The sequence below is a fragment of the Dermochelys coriacea genome, chromosome 11, assembly GCF_009764565.3.
Source record: "Dermochelys coriacea isolate rDerCor1 chromosome 11, rDerCor1.pri.v4, whole genome shotgun sequence".
Lineage (NCBI taxonomy): Eukaryota > Metazoa > Chordata > Testudines > Dermochelyidae > Dermochelys > Dermochelys coriacea.
In genome coordinates, this window is record NC_050078.2 from 77,695,017 (window position 1) to 77,717,608 (window position 22,592).

At 50.5% G+C, this 22,592-nt stretch overlaps 1 protein-coding gene across 1 annotated transcript in view; it reads right to left on the reverse strand.

The window, feature by feature from the left end:
- Positions 1 to 8,089: 8,089 nt before the first annotated feature.
- Positions 8,090 to 22,592, reverse strand: part of FTCD (formimidoyltransferase cyclodeaminase) — a 43,949-nt gene continuing 29,446 nt past the window's right edge. The window contains exons 6-14 of the mRNA XM_038422178.2: positions 21,448 to 21,585; positions 20,378 to 20,509; positions 18,622 to 18,683; positions 16,819 to 16,948; positions 13,752 to 13,913; positions 12,375 to 12,418; positions 11,693 to 11,831; positions 10,672 to 10,767; positions 8,090 to 8,304 (exon numbers count right to left, since the gene is read on the reverse strand). Coding sequence (XP_038278106.1) covers positions 8,218 to 8,304; positions 10,672 to 10,767; positions 11,693 to 11,831; positions 12,375 to 12,418; positions 13,752 to 13,913; positions 16,819 to 16,948; positions 18,622 to 18,683; positions 20,378 to 20,509; positions 21,448 to 21,585 — 990 coding nt within the window. The 3' untranslated portion in view covers positions 8,090 to 8,217. The remainder of the gene's footprint in view (positions 8,305 to 10,671; positions 10,768 to 11,692; positions 11,832 to 12,374; positions 12,419 to 13,751; positions 13,914 to 16,818; positions 16,949 to 18,621; positions 18,684 to 20,377; positions 20,510 to 21,447; positions 21,586 to 22,592) is intronic.

The window sequence follows — 22,592 nt, forward strand, 5'->3', positions numbered from 1 at the left end:
CCTTTGATTTCAGTAGCTGTGGCATGTACAGATCTCAGGCCTAGAGCTGGGCAAAGTGTTTCAGCCGAAACTGTTTTTCCATTGAAAAATGCAGATTCCGATTGATGGAAACATTTGTGAATTTGTCGATTCTGACTAATTGTTCCAGATGGAAAAACCATCTTGGAACTGTCAATTCGGTTCATTTGGACATGCGCAAAATGAAAGCGTTTGATTTTCTGATCTCCGCAGACAAGGGGACCGAGGTGTTTTTCACAAAGGTGAGGCAGGCTGGTGTCCCCTTATGCCCAGTAGTCTCTGGGTTACGGCCACTACTTGGGAGAGGAGAGACCCGGTGCAAACCCACAACAAATGCAGGTCTCCCAGATGGGTACCCTAACCAATGGGCTAGGGATACAAAGGGGGCAGCGCCAACTCCTCAGGTGCATGAATGGCATCTAGGTGCCCCCATTTCCCAATTTCCTTTTCTTTTATTAAAAAACACCCCGAAATCAAACAAAACCATTTTATTTGCCCCAATAAAAAAAAATCCCCCCCCCCCCAGCCCTTTGCTAAAAACAGCAACTTCCAAAATTCCAAACTCCCGGTACAATTAGCACTTTACTGCCTTCTTTGTTTGAATCTTTAAATTATATAATTGTACCAGGTGCATGCACCCACACACACATTACCCCCCCCACACACACACACACACTCACAGACTCCCACACAAAAACACACAGCCGGACACACACATTCATACCATGCTTCGGGAAAGTGTTGCAAGGAGCAATACTATTTCAAGCCTAGCAAGCAGACTATAGCTACTAAACAAAACTGCCTACGATACCAGCCCGAGAGGGTTACACACACGCCGCTCCCTGTGGCTGCTCTCTCCGGTCCGGCTAAAATGTGCTGACAGAACAGACCACAAGTCCCTTAAATACGCTCCCCCACCCCGCCCATCGTCGGCTGAGCCAGTGAGCAGGCAGGGCGCACAGAGCACCCGAGATGCTGTGGGCAGGGTTGGGTACAATAAAGCTGCGTAACTGGCTTCTCACCTCTTGCCTCCCTCGTTGCCAGGCCCGGGCGCTGTGTACAAACATGACGTCAATACCCCACACCCAGGTGAAGTGCGAAGGTCACACTGGGCTGAGAAGGGTGGCGCAGTGCCCTGCGTGGGACTTTGTTTAATCCCGCTCCCGCTATTGTCTCTCTGCAGGGCTCTACACTGGTCCAGGCAGGTGCACAGGCTGGAGGGGCGGGTGGTCACTTCCTCTCCCGGCTCAGCCGTGATAAATGCCTGCAGAGGGGAGAGGCCTGGGGCACCCAGGGCAGGGGGCTGGCAGTGGGGAGGCACCTGGAGAGTCCTTGCAGAGGGGGAGGGGCAGGGCAGCCAGCTCTCGCAGTGACATCATCACCTCCGCGGACGCCGTCCCCTCTGCCATGACATCATTGCCAAGGCGGGCTCCCCCCAGGTGCCATGACATCATCACCACAGCAGAGGCCCACCCTTCTGACATGACAGAACTTACAGCCCTGTCTGGGATACCCCCTGTGATTGGCTGCTCTTCCCCAGGAGGCGGGGCAGTGGGGATGGCAGCCAATCAGCACTGCTGCAGGAGGCAGGCAACGACCCCTCCCCAGGATCCAGAGGAATTTGTGGGGAGGGGAGCTCCTCAGGGCAGCCCCACCCCACCCCCCTTCCTGACAGTCTGCTCCTTCCTGTGCCCAGTGGGTCAGTCTGACCCCACTCCCACCCCATGAGCACTGAGTCAAGCTGCTCCCGCAGTTCTGCCCCTACTCTCCCCTGCCATGCAGCACCAGCCCTGGGGCGGGGGGATGGGGTGAAGAGCCCCTGGAGGGGCAGGTGTGGGGCTCAGGGGCAGAACTGAGTGGGACTGGGAAGGGGCATAGTCCCTGCTGGGTGGGGGAGGGGCAGGTGTGTGTGGGGGGCACAGAGTTGATGACTAAGGATGTGGCACAGGGTGAAGCTGGAAGCTCTGTCCTGTCCAGCAGCCACGAGAGCCCCTGCAGGGGCCACGATCATCCCCCCCCCCCCCCCGTGCAAACCCAGCGAGCTGGCAGCACAGTGACTGTCACCCACACACCTCCACCGTCCCCTAGCCCGGGGGGTGGGACTCAGATGGCAAGGTCACAGCAAAATAGAGGGTACTTAAATCTCCTGAGTTTACAGGTGAGAGTCCTGATTTTTAAACTTTTGGGGTAGGCAATACTGAGGGACTGGGGAGGGCATAAGGGAGGGGTGATAGGGGTATGTGGGGCAGGGGCAGTGGTGGCAATCATTGCTTGGGGGAAGGGCAGCTGCTCAGGGGTGCTGGAACAGTTTGTATAGTGGGGGGCCTGAGAGCCCTTGAACCAAACTGTAAACCCTGGATATGGTGGAAACCACTATAAGCCAGGGGATGCAGTAGCCCTGCCGGCCCGCCTCGGGCCAGCACCTATAGGGGTGGAGTGTGAGTAACACTCCTCAGTGAGCTGAGTCCGCGGCAGGGTGCCGCTGTGGTGCTTGGCGTGGCTAGCTCAGTGCCGTGCCTGTAGCGAGGTGAAGACAGCCAGGGGTGCGGTATTACCTGGCGGGTGAATAAAAGAAGTGGAACAGGTCCAGAGTCAGATGACTGCACCGTGATGCTGACTGGGAAGACATGCCAGCTGTATGACTCATGTGGACTGGTGCCGGACACTGGGCGAGGAGGGGTTATTTTTTCCTCTGATGTTGTTCCTATGCGAGGCCCTGCTGACAAGCCATGGGGAACATGTACAGGAGTGGACAATGGTGTGCTAACTGGCCCTACACATTTACCCTAAGTGAGCTTAGCTGTAACAAGTCCCAGTTCTTATTGTGATGCTGGCAGACCAGGTACCAATTCATGCCAAGGCACTGGGCCTCACCACCCACTGACAAGCGCATAGCTGGAGCAAGTCTGGCTCACCTGTGTGTTCGCGTTGTTAAAAGAGATGTTATGTTGCTACAAACATGTTTAGTGTGGAGACGTGAGGAAACACGTGTTGGCTGCTGCATGTAGTGAACTCACTTAGGACCTCTGTATCCCATGGTATAAAGTTATAATGATTGTTTGCACTGTAAAGCTCTGTAACTGTGTAACTCCCCCAACAGGACAGCAGCATTAAATGAGTGTAACGAGCTGGTCCTGCCCACAGAAACGCCCACTGAAACCAAATGAGCCATTGTGAAACATCAAAGGACGACGACTGTGAATTGCTCCCCCCACACCCATGAAGAGGGGACCTGCGCATGAGCTCGTCCCAAAGGCTGGAACTCTGGGGGAAGGAAGGAAAATGCCTGACAACACACTGGATCTCCCGATGCTGCGTGGAATTTGGAGGAGGCAATATTTCTAAGCGTAAGCCAGGGATCCCCACTTCCTAGCTTGGGTTCGCTCTGGAGGCCATAGAAAGCATGCACATCGCAGCAGTTTCTATTGCCTTTTGGAACTTAAGACTGTAGTTCATTTGTGTGTGTATGTGTTTACCTGCTTTAACCTAGTAAATAACTTTCTCATTTCTTTTTCTCAGCTAATAAATCTTTAGTTAGTTTATTATAGGATTGGGTACAAGCATTGTCTTTGGGGAGAGATCTGAGGTACAATTGAGCTGGGGTAAGTGACTGGTCCTTTGGGAGTTGGAATAACTAGACTATTGTGACTTTTGGTGAAAGGGACCATCTATCACAAAGGCAGGCTCAGCTGGGTGCCCCAGGGGACTGTCTGTGACTCCATGGTAAGTCTGCTCTAGCGCTTGAGTTCACACCAGATACTTGAGTCTACAACACACAATCCATTTGGGGTTTGTGCCCTGACAGTGAGCCACTCGAGACAGCCTTACACGTAACAAGTCGTAATAACCTACAACAATCAATATTTATGGGGAATGGTACGAAAGGGAGACAGACTGAATTTGACCAAAGTGGCCTACTGCAGTCATTCAAAGAGTGTATTAAGATCATGCTGGGTAAACCAGAACAGCGTGAGACTGAAAATGTAGGAACCAAAATTGGTAAGAACATAGGAGCGGCCATACAGAGTCAGACCAAAGGTCCATCTAGCCCAGTATCCTGTCTTCTGACTGTGACCAATGCCAGGTGCTTCAGAGGGAATGAACTGAACAGGGAATCATCAAGTTGTCCACTCACAGCATTTGACAAACAGAGGCTAGAGACACCATCCCTGCCCATCTTGTGTTATGAGAAGAAGTAAATAACATTTCTTTATTTACTTTCTCTGCACCAATCATGATTTTATAGACCTCTGTCATATCCTTTCTTAGTTGGCTCTTTTCCAACATATGGAAGCTGTTTCATACCCCTAATAATTTTTGTTGCCCTTCTCTGTACCTTTTCCAATTTCAATATTTTTTTTGAGATGGGGCAAGCTGATCTGCACGCAGTATTCAAGATGTGGGCGTACTGTGGATTTATATCGAGGCGATATGATATTTTCTGTTTTATTATCTATCCCTTTCTTAATGATTCTTAACATTCTGTTCACTTTTTTGGCTGCCACCGCACATTGAGTGGATGTTTTCAGAGAACCATCCACAATGATGCCAAAATCCCTTTCTTGACTGGTAACAGCTAATTTAGACCCCACCTTTTTATATGTATAGTTGGGATTATGTTTTCCAATGTACATTATTTTGCATTTATCAACATTGAATTTCATCTGCCATTTTATTGCCAATCACCCATTTTTGTGAGATTCTTTTATAACTCTTCTCAGCCTGCTTTGAGTAGTTTTGTATCATCTGCAGATTTTGCCACCTCACTGTTTACCCCTTTTTCCAGATCATTTATTAACATATTGAACAGCACCAGTCCAAGTACAGGGATAAGAGGGAAGGTTCTCTCATGGATCCCTAACTGGTTAAAAGATAGGAAACAAAGGGTAGGAATACATAGTCAGTTTTCAGAATGGAGAGAGGTAAATAGTCGTGTCGCCCAGGGGTCTGTACTGGGACCAGTGGTGTTCAATATATTCATAAATGAACTGGAAAAAGGGGTGAACAGTGAGGTGCCAAACTCTGCAGATACAAAACTACTCAAGATAGTTAAGTTCCAGGCAGACTGCGAAGAGCTATAAAGGGATCTCACTAACCTGGGTGACTGGGCAACAAAATGTATGCAGTGTAGTTGTAGCCATGTCGGTCCCAGGATATTAGAGAGATAAGGTGGGTGAGGGAATAGCTTTTATTGGACCAACTTCTGTTGGGGTGAGAGAGACATGCTTACAAGCTACACAGAGCTCTTCTTCAGGGCTGGGAAGGGTACTCCCAGTGTCACAGCTAAGCACAAGGTTGAACAGATAGTTTAGCATAAGTAGTTAGCGCATATTCTAAAGGACCATTTGAGGTGGAGTAACACGGTAACACCCCAGTAGTCATAGGACAAAAAGAGGGGGTTAGTAGGTTACAGATTGTTGTAATCAGCCATAAATCCAGTGTCTTTAGTAAGACCATGGTTTTTTGTGTCTAGGAAAATGATGAATTTAAGTGCTGTGCAGGTTTCCTTCAAGGATGAAGACTCAGAGGTTGGAGATAGAGTGATCGCTTTGTGAGAAGTGTTCACCCACAGGTGATGGGAGCGTTCATCCAAGAGTGCAGTGATTGCCTGGTCTCACCCACACCGTTGTTATTGGGGCAGTTAGGGCACTGTGGGAGGTACATCATATGTTGTGATAGGCATGTATCAGACCCAGGGGTCTGGGCAACAAAATGGCAGGGGAAATTCACTCTTGTAATACAAAGTAATGCACATGGGATTATGTTTTCCAAACTATAAATATAAAATGATGGGGGCTAAATTAGCTGTTACCACTCAAGAGAGAGATCTTGGAGTCACTGTGGAGAGTTCTCTGAAAACATCCACTCAATGTGCAGCGGCAGACAAAAAAGTGAACAGAATGTTGGGAATCGTAAAGACAGCGATAGAAAATATCATATTGCCTCTATATAAATCCATGGTACACCCACATCTTGAATACTGCATGTAGTTCTGGTCACCGCATCTCAAAAAAAGATATATTGGAATTGGTAAAGCTACAGAGAAGGGCAACAAAAATTATTAGGGGTATGAAACAACTTCCATATGAGGAGAGATTAATAAACCTGGGACATTTCAGGTTGAAAAAGAGATGCATAAGAGAGAATATGACAGAGGTTTATAAAATTGTGATTAGTGTGGAGAAAGTGAAGTAGGAAGTGTTATTTACTCCTTCTCATAACACAAGAACTAGAGGCCACCCAATAAAATTAATAGGCAGGAGATTTAAAACAAACATAAGTATTTCTTCACACAACGCACAGTCAATCTGTGGAACCAATTGCCAGGGGATATTGTGAAGGCCAGAACTATAGCAGGGTTCAAAAAAGAATTAAATAAGTTCATAGAGGGTAGGTCCATCAATGGCTATTAGCCAGGATGGGCAGCAGAGACACAACTCCATGCACTGGGTGTCCCTAAACCTCTGACTGCCAGAAGTTGGGAGTGGATGACGGGGGTGGATCACTTGATAAATTACCCTGTTCTGTTCATTCCCTCTGGGGCACCTGGCATTGGCCACTGTCGGAAGACAGGATACTGGACTAGATGGACCATTGGTCTGACCCTGTATGGCCATTCTGAAGTAAGGGCCTTACATTATAGCACAATGGTGCACTGGGTCATTCTTTTCAAGGTTATCTGCAAGCATAATGAACTCCATGAAAGCGAGGGGGTTATGGAAATTAAAGTACCAGTCACTCTCCCTTTGCTTATAAGACCCATGAAACCAAATAGCTAAGGTGGTGAAAGAGTATCCATTGGATGCGTGGTTATTGTCCCCAGCTCTTCCTTCTTCAAAACACCTCCCCGAACTTTGCGGGAAGTTGGCTGTGGTCAGACAACAGGGCAGCTCTGAGTTACGAGAAACTGAAAGAAGAGAGGAGGCTTTTCATTCTTTGTAAAACTTCTTACCAGTCACTGGACCATGCCCTCTTGGCAAGGGCTGGCTGTGTTATCTTTGTCCTCACTGAGATCTGGTGCCGTGGGCTGTCTGGGACAGGAAATGCTGAGCCGGATCACTCTCTCCTGTGGAAAGCCTTGCTGGAAGGAGTAGAGGGGCGGGGGGTGAGGGGGCATGAGGTTTTCCTTCCAAATTGCTCCACTGGTGGGATGGATTTGCCCCACAAACAGATCACAGGGCCTGTCTGCAAAGCCAGCAGTTCCCCAGGAGTTGCCTCAGCCTCTCTGTGGAGGTTCTGGGTGCTGGTCGCCCCTGGCTCGCTGGCAGTCTGGCTCTTTGGAGTTGTGCTGCCAGGCCTTTTCCCACCAGCAGAGCACCCAAGGTCGTCCCTCGCAGGAGGATCCCGGCCACACTGTTGGTGGCGCCCTGTTTGTATGGGAACAGCCACAGATATCACCTGGCCTCTGCCAATGCTAGAGCCACTGCCCTGGTGTGGCAGAGCCCATGTGCTGCATGTGAGACTCTCCCCCCCGGAAAAGCCCTAAAATGCAGCCAGTGAGGTCAGAGGGGGAGAAATGAGCCTATTCCCCCGGAGCCCAGCCTCATTGCTGCAGCCCCATCCCCTCCAGAGGGCAAACCAGGGCCGAGGGGCCCCAGGCAGGGAGGAGGAGAGCTGTGCCACCATTGCCCGGTCCCATCTCTCTTTGGCCCTCCAAGGCCTCACCTGTGCAGATGACGGAGACTTTGGGGTGCGGGATGGGGTGGGAAGGGGCAGGGCAGGGGACAACCACTCTGTGCTGCCCACGCCGTATGGTAACAGGTGGAAATCCACCCCACAGCTGCAGCAGGGGGAAGGCTGGTGCTGCAGGGAGAGCCCAGGGCAAAGCCACTGCATAGGAGCCATGCTGTTGCAGGGATGGGCAGGCCAGGCAGTAGATAGAGGGAAAGGCGTCCCACGGGGAGCTGCAGGGCAGCTTCGAGTTCCCCACTGATCAGCTCCCCTCCACGGCTCACACTGCTTCCCTTCGCACCACAAGCACGACCCAGAGTACGGGCCACCGGCCACGGGTGAAGTGTGCACTGGCCGCAGCCATGGGCCCGTTATGGGATCAGAGAGCATGGTCTGTCTGAGCAAGGACAGCCACCTCATGAAGAGATCACAAGAGGAGCGAGAACATTTCAGGTTTGTATTCTGTGCAGCTGGGCCCAGCCAAGCCAGGCCTCAGCGCTAGCACTGCCAACGAGCGGCCCCCCTCTCTCACTGCCCCCGGCCCTCCAGCAGCTCCAGCACCAACGCCGCGCTCTGCTGGGCGTCCACCAAGAAGCTAGAGACTCTGCCATGCGTCTGTGTGTAAAAAGAAAGTGAATTGTTTCCCACTGAAAGGGCAGCAGAACTATTTCCTCTTCTCCAGCCCCCATCCCGGGGGTCCCCCCTCTTACACTGTGTATATACCCCTCATTCCATGCTGGGTCCCTTGTCAGATGTGGATGCAGCACATGGTGAGCTACGTTTCCAGAGCCTGCCCGACGCCCCCAGCCTGAGGCGCGAGAGCCCACAGGCCAAAGAGGAGCTTCCCCCCCAATCCATCGTATCGGCTGAATAGGCCAGCACCCTCTCCCAGCAGGCTTCCCTTGCAGTTAACAGTTCGCGCTTTAGGACAAACTCAGCAGTGATGTCAGTTACGTGTAGGGTTGCCCGGGGTCCGGTTTTTGACTGGACCTTCCTGACAAAAAAGGACCTTGGCGGCTCCAGTCAGCACCACTGACGGGACTGTTAAAAGTCCGGTCAGTGCAGTGCGGCTAAGGCAGGCTCACTACCCGGCTCTGTGCAACTCCCGGGAAGCTGCCGGCATCTGCCTCTGGCTCCTAGTCAGAGGGACAGCTCTGCGCACTGCCCCCACCCCCACACCCCAACCCCCGCCCCATCCCAGATCCCCCTCACACACCCTGAACCCCCCATTTCTGTCCCCACTCTGGAGCCTGCATCCCAGCCCAGAACCCATACCCCCTCCCACACCCAAACCCTCTGCCTCAGACCGGAGCCCCCTCCCACACCCCAAGCTCCTGCCCCAGCCTGGAGCCCTCTCCTGAACCCCAAATCCCTTATCTCCAGCCCCACCCCAGAGCCCATACCCACAGCTGGAGTCCTCACCGCCACTCCCCCCTGCATCCCAACCTCTGCCCCAGCCTTGTGAAAATGAGCGAATGAGCGAGGGTGGGGGAGAGCGAGCGACGGAGGGAGGGGATGGAGTGAGCAGGGTCATAGCCTCGGACAAGGGGACGGACGGGGGAAGGGCAAGGGTGTTCGGTTTTCTGCAAATAGAAAGTTGGCAACCCTAGTTACATGCATAGTGTAAATGGGTCCAAAGTGGGTGTGAGTGCTAATGTGGTTAAGGCAGCTGGCCTGAATTGGGCATTTAGTGGGTGAGTAGCATGAGAAGTCACTATTGGGCAAGGTCAGATAAGCAGCCCCCCCACACACACACACACACACCCAATCTCCTGATTCTGCAACACTTTCTCCCCAGAAGGGGCTCAGAGGCCTGTGGCTTTTGATGGTTCCAGCAGTAGGTTACATTTTCCAAAGCACCTAAGTGACTTAGGAGGCTATGGCTCCAGATTTACACTCCTAAGTCACTTGGGAACTTTTGAAACTTGTGCCTAGCGGCTCAACAGCTTGTCACTTTCTGCAGGCCCCAGGCTCATTTCTCTCCTCCCGCTCTGCAGGTCTCAGTTTCCCCATGCAAGGAGCCCAGCGCACAGTGGACCAGCACCGGAACAAGTGAGATTGGAAAGGAAATAAAAATCCTGTCCCTCCTCAGTGCCACAGAGTATCCTCTGGTCCTTGCAGCAGGGAGTGTCACAGGATGGCTGGCGTACAAGTCATTTCCCAGGCAGCAGGGCAATGGAGTTGGTGTGCTGGATGCCCCAACGAGCCAGGGCAAGAGATGCAGCATTTGTCTGAGCTCCCCTCATCCAGCTTCAGGAGGCTCCTGATTGCTATGACGCCCTGAGATGCACCAGATACCACACAAGTGACACAGCCGGGCAGGGCGGCTCTGAGAAGGGGCCAGTGTTTCACTGGGATGGCGCAAGGTTGGCTGGCTGGAGTGTACTAACTGTGCTTCTCTCATACTCTTGAACTTACCCGTTATTTTAAATTCCCGAGAGGGCAGGGGAGCAGCAGAAGAGCCCGTGCCCTACAGGGGGTGGCACTGTGAATTACTCCCTGGGCTCTCTCTGGAAGGCTGAGGGACAGACTCAATGTGCACGGCATACACGGGGCTAAGTGGGCTGCTTCCCCCTTCGGAGCAAAGAACTACTTCGTGGGGCCTTTACCCCCCAGCAGGAGCTCCTGGGCCGGCCAGGGGGCAGGAGAGAGGGTGCTGGGGACAAGAGAGAGCCTGTTCCTACATCCCAGCTATTCCCAGGCTGCCATAAGGACTACAGCACTCTGGCAGCCAGACCCAAGGTTAAGCAGCTCTCAGGGTAGGGGGCCCTACACTGTGCTCCCCCCTGGAGCAGGGATGAACCAGGGCACAGAGAGTATCCACAGGAGAGGTGTAATTCTAGCCTGCAGTGCCATCGCCTGACACCTCTCTCCCCCACTGGGCAACAGCCCAGGGGCAGGTGAAGGTTCAGATGCATTATGACTCCTCAGGACCCTGTGTCCCCAGCGAGGGCCTGGGGGACACCTGGAGGAGTGACCTACCTCCTTCCTGAAGGCTTCATCCGTTATATCTTTCAGGTTGGTCACCACATTGAAATAGGCACCAAACACTCCCGCTTCCAGTGCTTTAGCTGCCACCTGAATGCAAGTGTTAAAGGCATGTGTGAGGAGCTACCTGTATAGCTTACGCATGCCGGGCTGCCCTTCCTTGCTGTAGATTGGCACTGCTCCTCCAACCTCAACAGCCTGAGGCTGATTTACACCCGCAAAGATCTGACCCAGGAAGTGGATCGTGTCCAGATACTGATACTCAGACCAACACTCCAAACTTCCTATGAGGTGTGGCACTTGTCAGCTGTAGATCTCAAAGGAGGGAAGCATTATTGTCCCCTTCTGACGGTCAACATTTTCTAAAGATGCCACTGGTTTTGGCCATCAGAACCTGCCAAAGATTTAGGCAGCTAAAATCAGTGGCTAACTTTGAACCCGTTGGCTGAGGTGACTTGCCCAAACTCAGACGATGAGCCACTGGCAGCTCCTCCACCTCTCATTCTGGCAGCCTGGCCACTGGATCTTGCTGGTACAAGACAGCAGGGGATGTGGGACAGACTCTGGGGCACTGCACTTCTGTAGCAAGTCAGAAAAGTTATGGCCACCACCAGGATTTTTCCACTGCTTGGGCAGAGAAGTGGATGGTCCAGTGGTCAGGGCGCTTGCCTGGGACTTGGGAGACCTAGACTCAGTTCCCTGCTCAATCACAGATTTCTTGGGCAGGTCACTTAGTCTCTCTAGACCTGAGTTCCCCACCTGTACCATAGCAGTAATACTCTCCGGGGGGAGGGGAGGATTGCATTACAGATTGTAAGTGCTCAATCTGGTGAGGGGAGTCATACAAGTACCTGTAATCGACAGACTGTTTGCTTCCTAACAACATAAACAAAAATCTGTACAAGTCCTCCCAGTGCTCAAAGGCAGATTTCCTCCATTCTGCACGCCAGCTGGGCCAAACTTCTTAAAGAGCTGCGAAAGACTCTGAGCCCACTGCCAGCACTCAGGCCAGTACCTGGAGATCTGATTTGCAAGCGAGGTTCCCATACTGAGCCATCTCTTTTAACATGGGCCACAAGGCGTTCACTTTCTCTGCCAGCGAGAAGGGGACACCTACAGCCTTCTTCAGCCCCTGCTGCATAGCAGCTGTGCGCCTGTGAAAGGCAAGACATAAAGTCAACCTGACTGCAAAAGGCAAGCAAGGAAACCATTGTGAGAAGGGGTGATATCGCACCATGGACACTAGACTGGCCAAACCATTAGGCAAATACGTTGGTTTTAGCTTCTATTTGCTCATCCAAAAATGATCCACCCTGTGATGAGTTAACAATATGCCTTTCCAAAGAGCATGGGGCATACACAAAGAATGATTAACAAACATTGAAAGTAGGACAAATGTCAAAAAAAATCCACCCAAACACCCACCATTCAGGGCAATTCACTGGGTCTGCTGCCCCCCTAAGAAGCCTGAGGGAAGCCAAACTTTAGCTTTGCAGTATGGTGTGAGGATTTCCTTCTCTCTCTCACACACACATACACAAAATGAGAGCCTGAGCCACAGCCCACTGAAGCCAAAGAGAGCCCCTCCATTGACTTCAGTAGCTCTGGATCAGGCCATTGGCCTTCAGCTCATTCCAGCGGCTACCCCAGGGGATCATACACCAGTGTTTGTGTTTCGCTCTTCACACAATACAAACTTTTCTCTCTCTTCTGGCGTATTCTTAGGCAGCTTCATTGCATCCTGTTGAGATACAAACAAACAAACAGGCATCAGACCGAGGATGCTGGAGATGGAAGAACTACCCCAGATAAAGTACAGCTCCTTGAGCCTTCACCCTTCCCCACTGCCTGACCCCAGCATGGGCCTGTCTGCACAAAGGGGGAATGTTTCCATCTGGGCAGTGTGTTTATATCACACTGCTGGCTGAAGTGACATGCCAGACACCCTCCATTGAGGACGCTACCCTGCGGTGCACAATAAAGTTGCCCGGCAGTTGCTTAGTCACATGAAGGCTGGGGCGGACCCTCAGTGTTGGGATGAAGAAGACAGAACTGCCCCCTTCTCCTTGCACTTCTGCCTAGCCAAGTGCTGGTGCCAGAGGGAATCTGTCCCACTGGGCATGTGAGGACATTCCTTGGTGTGTCACCCTTCCGGTCACTCTTTGCTGTGACTCTCAGCCTGAACACCTGTGGGAACGGACGGCACAGTGTGATGGCTGCAATGCAACCCTGGGGAGCCAGAGTGCAAAACTAGGGGGGCAGGGCCCCAGGAGCAGCTCTGGACACCAGAGCTCAAGCAGGCTGTGGATCTGTGAGGGGCAGGCTCACATGTTGAGCTGTGCTTTCTCTGCCCCTCGTCCCAGCCCACGTCATCCTTCCATTCAACTAGTTTGTGCTCGCTGGTTCTGTCGTGGGTCTCTTCTTGTTACGCAGCAGCACCCTGGTATGCCCTGTATGTATCTCTGTGCAGGAGAAGTCCTTTGCGTGCCTCTCTCCTCACAGCCTGATCCGTGGAGCCGAACTCTCGGCACAGACAAGACAGCTACATCGCGAGAGATTTTAGGATCCGCCTTTGATGTATCCTGTAAGGTCACTGGAATGTCATCCGCATGGATTCGGTTTATTGTATTAATTTGGCTTTGGGGCTGTTCTTAGTTAGATACAATGCACCTTTCCTGAACTCTGGCTTATCTAAGAACTGTTTCATTTCAGAATTCAGGGCCAGGCCCTCAGTTAGTTGAACTCTGCTCAGGCTCACTGATCTCGATGGAGCTGCAGGGATTCACATTAGCTGAGGATCTAGTCCTCTCTATCTGTCATTATGTCTATGCCCAAGAGACATTGGCAAGCTCAGCCCTCCACCAAAGCAGGGTCAAGTAGGAAATCTACCACAGGCAACTATCAAGTCAGCCAAAATTTTGCGGAGAGTTGCAGCATAGCTCCTTAGCTTTACCCAGAGCACCACGCTATGGGAATGACCAGAGAGAGAGCAGGCTTGCGAGCTGTCCCCAGATATAAAGGGGTGAGAAATGGAGAGACGTGCAGCTTGTGCAGTGCTTACAAATCTCACTCACCATGTAACTGCTGAAGGCAAGTGAGTCCGTGTCCACCATGACGATCAGCTCATTCATGGCCTGATGGAACGGAGGGATCAGCTTCCTCATGACCAATTCCAGTGCCTCAAACTGACGCTTCCCGTAGGACATCAGCCCCACCATGCAGCCCAGAGCTGCCCCCTGCAAGGAGACATGGCAAAAGCTCCACGCACGTGCCCTCCTCCAGCCACAAGAGACATTAACCTGAGTGGATTGCCATTGCCATTCCCCCCACGACACACACACCACCATGCCCGTGACTGGGCAAAGAGCCCCCAACCTGCCCAGGGAGAGTGCAGCGAGACACTCACATGAAGGACGAGGGTTACTTGGGCACCAAAGAACCAGCCAGGAAGCGCTATTCGGAAGAGAGTTGAATGTGAAGCCAGCAGTGAGACCACGCCAGACGCAGGCGAGTGAGTGCAACAGTTACCACGTATCACTTTCACTGGGCCACCGAGGAGGCTGATTTGCCACATGCCATTGCCAAGAGGCCCACCAGCCCAGAGTGCACTCTGCACTGCCCGACAGCTGCTGGAAGGGGGTGCCTGCTCGTTACATGCACCTGGCTTCTGAGGCTTCCTCAGTGACCTCAGCTAGGTGGCTACACTGGCCCAAATGCAAAGGTATTATTTGTCAAAGGCGATGAACATCAGGGTCTGAATGAGCTCTCCCCTGCCACCTAGTGATGGACTGGGGGAAAAGACCTCATGAGCAGGCCACATTTGCATAGACACGCCTACTCTGCCAAGGTTCTCAGCAGATGAATCTGCTTTGCCAAAGTGATCGATTTTGGCTGTTTTGGATTAAAATTCACTTTAGTGTTGGATACGGGGTAATGAAATGTTGTTCTTATTGTACAAGTAAAGGGAAGCAAAACAGCACTTAATATGTCCTACTTGAGGGGGGTCACCCTCACTTGCTAAGCACGGGTAATGATGCCAAAGCCAAGTCGGGGGGGTGGGAACGGGTGTTCCTGTTGGGTGGCATGAGCTCTGTTTAAAGAGTCCTAGACACCATTTGATCCTCCCTGCAGCGTTTAAAGATAGAGCTGATTAGACTCAATGGGGAGCCTTTGTTTCATCTACGGTAGAACCTCAGAGTTACAAACACCAGAGTTATGAACTGACCAGTCAACTACACACCCCATTTAGAACTGGAAGGAGGGAGTTTTAGCTCAGTGGTTTGAGCATTGGCCTACTAAACCCAGGGTTGTGAGCTCAATCCGTGAGGGGGGCACTTAGGGATCTGGGCCAAAAATTAGGGATTGGTCCTGCTTTGAGCAGGGGGGTGGACTAGGACCCATTCCCACCCCCCCCACCTTGGCTTTGGCATCATTACCTGTGCTTAGCAAGTGAGGGTGACCCCCCTCAAGTAGGACATATTAAGCGCTGTTTTGCTTCCCTTTACTTGTACAATAAGAACAACATTTCATTACCCTGTATCCAACACTAAAGTGAATTTTAATCCAAAACAGCCATAATCGATCACTTTGGCAAAGCAGATTCATCTGCTGAGAACCTTGGCAGAGTAGGCGTGTCTATGCAAATGTGGCCTGCTCATGAGGTCTTTTCCCCCAGTCCATCACTAGGTGGCAGGGGAGAGCTCATTCAGACCCTGACGTTCATCGCCTTTGACAACCCTGATATTCTATGATAGGAATTAGGCAGCAGCAGAGACCCACGCAAAAAGCCAGTACAGTTCAGTGCTGTGTTAAACGTAAAGTATTAAAAAAAAATACAGGGAAAGCAGCATTTTTCTTCTCCATAGTAAAGTTTCAAAGCTGTATTAAGTCACCGTTCAGTTGTAAACATTTGAAAGAACACCTATAACGCTTTTGTTCCGAGTTATGAACAACCTCCATTCCCGAGGGGTCCGGAACTCTGCGGATCTACTGTAAGTGACCAAAACAGCTGAAATCCTAGGCGCTGAGCCTTTGACCCAATGTGGGGACAGTGCTGTGGTGAAAGACAACACAGGGGCTGCACGCACTAGCTGATGAAGTCCCTAAGGAGCAGGCCAAGTGATGGAACTGCAGAACACAGCGTGGCAGCTAGAGGGAGCAGCAAGTGGCAAGCAGAAGGGGTGGAGGCAGCAGAGACAGCGGTGAACAGTGGCAAAGGTGGCAGCAAGCTGCAGCGACCACAAGGGCAGCAAGTGAGCAGCAGCAGAGGCTTTACTCGATCCCCCTTCCGGGCGGGGGGGGAAGGTGAACCCATGTGACCACACCCCACAATTCTGGGACTTTGCTGACCTCAGCCAACTAGGTGGGAGGGGGTGCAGTAGAGGGGAAAGGGCTGGAGGGGAAAGGGCAGCAGTGTGTTACAGGGGCATTCATTCATTGGACTTTCACACTGCAAGGAGGGAAACTGAGGCAAAATACACAGTGCAGGGTATGCAGTGTAGGTGTTTACTCATTGTTTGCATCCTTTGGAATCATTGTTGCTGGGTTTTCCCAAATTAGTGCTGTGATCCCTCTGTATAACGAAAGAAAATGTGTGTCAAGCGGAAAGACTCGGGGCTTGTGAGAGGAGAGGTATGGCCTCTTAGAGTCACCCAGGGCAGTGTGTAGTTTTCCAGATGGGGGCTCGAGCCAGTTCTGGTGTGCATTGTCAAAGAGATTCCCCTAGATAGTGAGCCCAGTCCCTGTTGCTGCCAACACCCCCTGGCAGACGAGCTATAGCAGGGGTTCTCAAACTGGGGGTCGGGACTCCTCAGGGGGTCGCAAGGTATTACATGGGGGGTCGTGAGCTGTCAGCCTCCAACCCAAACCCAGCTTTGCATCCAGCATTTATAACTGTGTTAAATATATTTAAAAGTATTTTTAATTTATAATGGGGGGGTCAGACTCAGAGGCTTGCTATGGGAAAGGGGTCACCAGTACAAAAGTTTGAGAACCCCGGGCTACAGTTTCTCCTACTACTTACTTGTGGACAATGTTAGTGTTTGACTCAGAGTGGGCTCCCACCCCACCCAGGGCAGACTCTCCACCCCGCTGCGAAGCAGTCACCCTGCTGTAAGACAGGAGAGCCAAGCATGAACCTACCAGAGCAGACATTGCTGCAGACACTGATCCTCCCCCAGGAGCTGCTGACCTCGCGCCAACGGCATGCACGAATGTGTGGAGAGACTTGGACACCAAGCCTCTGTCTGCCTGACCGCTCTGCACCAGGTACCTGCCAACAGCAAATCAGGATGAACTCAGCCCTTCCCTGCTCCAGGCCAGAGTGTCAAGCAACTGCAGGAAAGCCAGGCTCTTTGAGCAGTCCCAACCATGCTCCAATGGCTCTTCCCAGAATGCCCCTGATAATTCCTTTACCAGAAACCTGAACCAGGGTCCCATGTGGCACCCTCAAGCCTAGACCATCACAGCAAGGTGCCACACTGAATTCACTGGGCCTTTCGGGGCTGTATCTGTGAGAGAAATTCCACCCCAGTTTGGGAAATCAAAACCAGCAGCAGCCTGTCCTGAAGGAGAACTGCTTATTCCAGGGCCTGCATAGGGGAGCCCTTAGTGGAGACACTTCTGGCAGGAGGGATCGTTCCTCTCTCCTGCAACGCATGAACCATCCCCACAAAAATCGAATTCTTCCCATTTAAAAATCCCCTCCACTGCTCTGAGCAGAGGCATCCTGGAGCTGGCAGCAGTGTCGTGAAATGAGAGGAGCTGCTCTTCAGGGCAGAGAAGGAACTGGGCACTGCCACTTACCAAGGCATCCTCCCCCAACCCCACAGGGAATGGCCATGCTGCTTTTCTCAGGGGAGAGCCACCAGCTGGGCTCAGCTTGCAATGGCCAATGATGGGTGAGGACAGGAGGGAGGCCAGCAGAGGGTATCCAGCTACAGAACAGTCCTCCAGAGTCTGACCAGCTCTAGGAAATGCTGCAAACCCTTCCTCTTGGAAACAGCCCTTCCACAATAAACCAGAGACTCCATAAAGTCCTCTAGGAACTTTGCTCTTGCTAATGACTTTACATGCAAGGTGCTAGATACTATGGTGAAGGGAAGCAGCATACAACCCTGCAGGTGTGTCTGCACTGCGATTGGCAGGTGTGAGTGCAGCAAGTGTAGACACCCACGCTGGCTAAACTGGATATGCAGTGGCATGTTAAGCCAGGTATGCTGATTACTAAGCAAACCCTGGATGCTCCTGATGGTGCTGCCTAAACCCAGCACTTCATTGTCCAGTACTAGAACTGGGCAGACACTGGAATTTCTTGCCTGTGGGAAATTCTGACATTATGAAGAGAAAAAAAACCGTTCTGAATTAGAACAAAAAGCCAAAATTTTGAAATTTCCTATGAAATCAAAATTCTGAAAAAGTTTGATTTGGACCACTGAAAAGTTTCATTTCAATAAAGTCAGCTTGTTTTGTTTCGATAAGGTAAAAATGTGTCGTTTTGACAGTGTTTCATTTTATTTTTAACATATGTTATATATAAATATGTCAACTATTAAACATAACACACATTATATTTTATTAAAAACTTAAAGTCAAAACAAAATTAAAGTGATAAAGTTGAACCAAAACTTTTTTACCTTATCTAAATGAAACACTTCAGGGTTATTGAAACAAAATGAGAAAATCAAAGCTGTTCTTTTCGACTTTTTCCATCAAAAATGTTGTTGAAATCAACATTTCATTGGGCAGCCAGGAGCATTTTAAACCCTGTAGGAACACAGGCATCCTAATGGCATCCCAGAAAGATTGTGCTACTTTGGGATCTGACAGAGCAACAGCAAATTGAGTCACCAGCTATTCTTAGAGACTCATGAGCAGATGCAGGCTGCAGGCACCCGGGCTACAAACAAGGAGAGTGACAAAAAAAAATGGACAAGGTGTCCATACTCAATAATGCGCTCCTGGGGGTTAAATGGAGACAAGGAATCCAGGCCCAGCCGACTGACTACCTGAAATGAAGAAAGACACATTCATCAAGGCAGAATCAACATATTAGCCTTGCTCACTTCTGGGGCAGAATATTCAGTTCCAGGGCTCATCGGATGGCCAGGAATTCCGAGCGAGTGATTTTATGTAAATATCCAGCCAGTAAGGACTGGCCTCACTTGGGACACTTGAGTCATGTACACGTTTCTAAAAGTCAATGTTAAGTTTTTACAAGGAACAGTATCAAAGCTAGTAACCTACAATTGGTCCCAGCCATGAATATGTTCTGATATACATCCAAGCTGTCCATCACCATCCTCATCATCATCATCGTAATTAACTAACTCTTATCTAGGGCTTTTCACCCACCCAATCAAAATGCCTTAGCAAGACATTAACCTGAAGTGTGATATCAGAGCTAAACACCTGACCCTCTGTGATCCTCTGTGCCCCAAAACAACACCCTAGCACCCCCATATTCACCACTGTCATATAATTAGGCTATGTTGTGTACAAAGTATGCATTGTATGGTATCATTCTAAAAGTCTTGATCTGTTGAACATTAATATCCTGTTGGATTGTATGTGTTGTCATTGTATGGGAAGTTATGAAGTTTTGCTCTGTGTGTGCTACTGAAATATGTTGTGAAGCTTGTAACACCCACAAACAGCCTTTCAGGTACAACAATGAAGAAGCCAGACAGTACTAATGGCCCCATTAAGGGGAATCCACACGCCAGGGACTATCTCAGGAATTATTTACGATGGAGGTTTCCCAAAGGGATCACATGTAGGCAATGGAAGATGCTTAACCAGGGGCTGGGGGAGAGTGAAGCAGACACCCATGTCATGAGCAAAGATCTTTCTAGCAAGCTGGAAGAAGCTATAAAACAGGGGAAGTGACATCATCACTTGGCCTCACTCCCCTTGCAACTGAACACCTGGAAACACCTTAGGAACAAAAACTGAACTGGGAAAGGAGGTCTCACGTGGGACAGAAGAATTCCAGCCTGTGTATGTAAAAGCTGTAACCTGCTTGTACGAGCTAACAGGGTGAGACAACGATTGATTTAAACCCTACCTAGTTTGTAAAGCTTAGATTGCTTTTTTGTTTTATTTCTTATATGACCCTCTTTGATCTGTATGCTCAGTACTTATAATCACTTAAAATCTATCTTTCAGCAGTTAATACTTTTTTTTTTTTTTTTTTTTACCTAAAATGGTGTTTTTTGCTAGAAGTGCTTGGGGAATCTGCTCAGGAATAAAAACTGGTGCATGGTCTTCTCCACACTGAGAGTGGGAAGGACTGGGTAATAAACTTATACTGGTCAGGCCTTTGACCAGGGCAAGATGGTACAGCTCTGGGGTCCTAGGCAGTGGAGCTGCGGGGAGCTGTCTGGGGCCTCTCCATTGTTAATTCATGAGTGACTGAGGAGAAGCATTCATGTCACTGCAGCTGAGTGTGTCCCTGCCTGTGTAAATGTTTGTGCGAGTGCAGGACCTGGAGCAGTCAGCAGCTTGTCACAGCCTCACAGTGTGAGAGGGGGCCCAGACTGGTATGTCAGAGGGCTCAGCAGTACCCCAGTTCCAGGTTGCACCCCAGGGAAACCCATCATACCCTTTCACAGGCAAGAAGCTGCCAGCTCAGGTGCTATCCTTTGCAGTTCCCTCCAGGGAAAGATTTCTGAGCAGGGATGTCAATGGGCACTGGCCTTACCAGTCTGATTTTCTGTTCCTCCTCCAGGATGAAGAGGTTTTCTTTCTGAATGTAATACTCCGCTGCATCAAGCATGGCCTTCTTGGGGACAAGCCCCACCAACTGGGAGCCCACCACGGGCAGGCTCAACTCCTGCAAACAAGGACTAGCATTTAACAGCCGTTTAGCATTACAGCCTCACTGCCTGGCCACCTCTCCCACTGCCCCCGACTCTTGATCCACACCAAGGGGTGCACCAGACTCAAGCAGGCCCCTTCCCATTCTAGGGGTTGGGACTCATAGTCAGAGATCTCACTTTGCTGGTCCTTCCTGCTGCTGTTTGGACTCAGCCAACTGACCCCTCAGTCCCATCCGCAGCACACAGGGTCTGCGCAGCTGGTCACCTGCTCACCTCCTCGCCCCCAGTTCTACAGCAGTGGGACCTTAATGTCACCATGGGGGCCTGCTGCCACCATGCCCCTCACTCCAAGGGGTAGACATCCCAGTGCTTATGGGGAAATGCCAGGGAAGGCTGTACAGGGGATGGAGGGAGTGGGCTGGCTGGCTGGCTCCCTAAGGGATAAGAAATGGGTGTATGCCATTTAGTAGCCTCCTGAAAACATGGGAAGAGGAGAGGATAGCTGGCAACTCACCAAATGAGGCCATCTGGACTCCCTCCCGAAAGGCACTGAAGGTAGAGTACAGCAGCAGAGGGGAGCCCACAAATAACTTTGGGGTCCAGGGTGTTCCCTGTATAGGCTCATAGATCTTAAGCCTAGGCCAACAAACTTGGCCATGCCGCTGTCCCATGCCACGTGACTGCCAGCCCGGAGGGGACAGTGCAACAGCTGGCATGTCTTATGAGGCACACATTCCTACTCCCTTAATGCCTTAAGTATGGAGGGTAGGTTGTGGCTCCCTGTGTATTCACACACACACCTCCTACAAGACAAGCTCTCATGCCATAGGTGCGAGAACTTTCTCCTGCTTAACCAGCCACGGGAAATTTGACTGTAATTTTACTTCTCTGAAGGAGGCTGGTTATGCTGGGTAAAGCTGCTTCAAACTTGCATAGCACCTGTGCAACTCACCCGGGCATCTTTGCAGACCTCCTCATAGACTGTGTGGAGGGAGGTGATTTCAAAGTCCAGCAGGTTTGTAGAAACCTGGGCAATATTCTCCTCATCCAAGTACCAGCCCATGCCTTGGACCTTCTTCAAACGCCCCGGCTGCAAAGAACAACACACTTCAGAGCTATGGTGGTTGACAAGCCAACTCAACCCTGAGAATGAGCCTGTGAGAGAGAAAGCATTCTGCAGATGAGGGGAACTAACTGATTCACAATTGGAGGCCACTAGCCCATATATTTGGGTTTACTGATGACCCAGAAGTAACAGCAGCCAGATATTGTACTGTGAAGGAAGAAGGGATATCCATTATCCCATACTGATAACGGATAAAGTTGCCTTCATATTTACTTGTACAGATTTAATGGCGTGAGACTGTGACCCTTACCAACTCTCCTCTAGTTATTTGTTCTGCTCCATAGGTTTGCATGGGGCCTTGCATACTAATAGAAATGGCAGGTCCCTGCTCTGAGGAACTTACAGGCTAAAGACGGTGTGCACAGATAAGAACATAACAACATAAGAACAGCCATAGTGGGTCAGATCAAAGGTCCATCTAGCCAGTATCCTGTCTTCTGACAGTGGCCAATACCAGGTGCCCCAGAGGGAATGAACAGAACAGGTAATTATCAAGTGATCCATCCCCTGTCACCCATTCCCACCTTCTGGCAAACAGACGCTAGGGACACCATCCATGTCCATCGTAGCTAATAGCCACTGATGGACCTATCCTCCATGAACTTATCTAGTTCTTTTTTGAATTCTGTTATAGTCTTGGCTTTCACAACATCCTCTGGCAAAGAGTTCCACAGATTGACAGTGTGTTGTATGAAAAAATGCTTCCTTTTGTTTTTTTAAATCTGTTGCATATTAATTTTATTTGGTGACCCCTAGTTCTTGTGTTACACTTCCTTATTTACTTTCTCCACACCAGTCATGATTTTATAGACCTCTCTCATCTCCCCTAGTCGTCTCTTTTCCAAGATGAAAAGTCCCAGTATTATTAATCTCTCCTCATATGACAGCTATTCCATACCCCTAATAATCATTTTTGTTGCCCTTTTCTGAACCTTTTCCATCTCTAATATGTTTTTTCTTGAGATTGGACG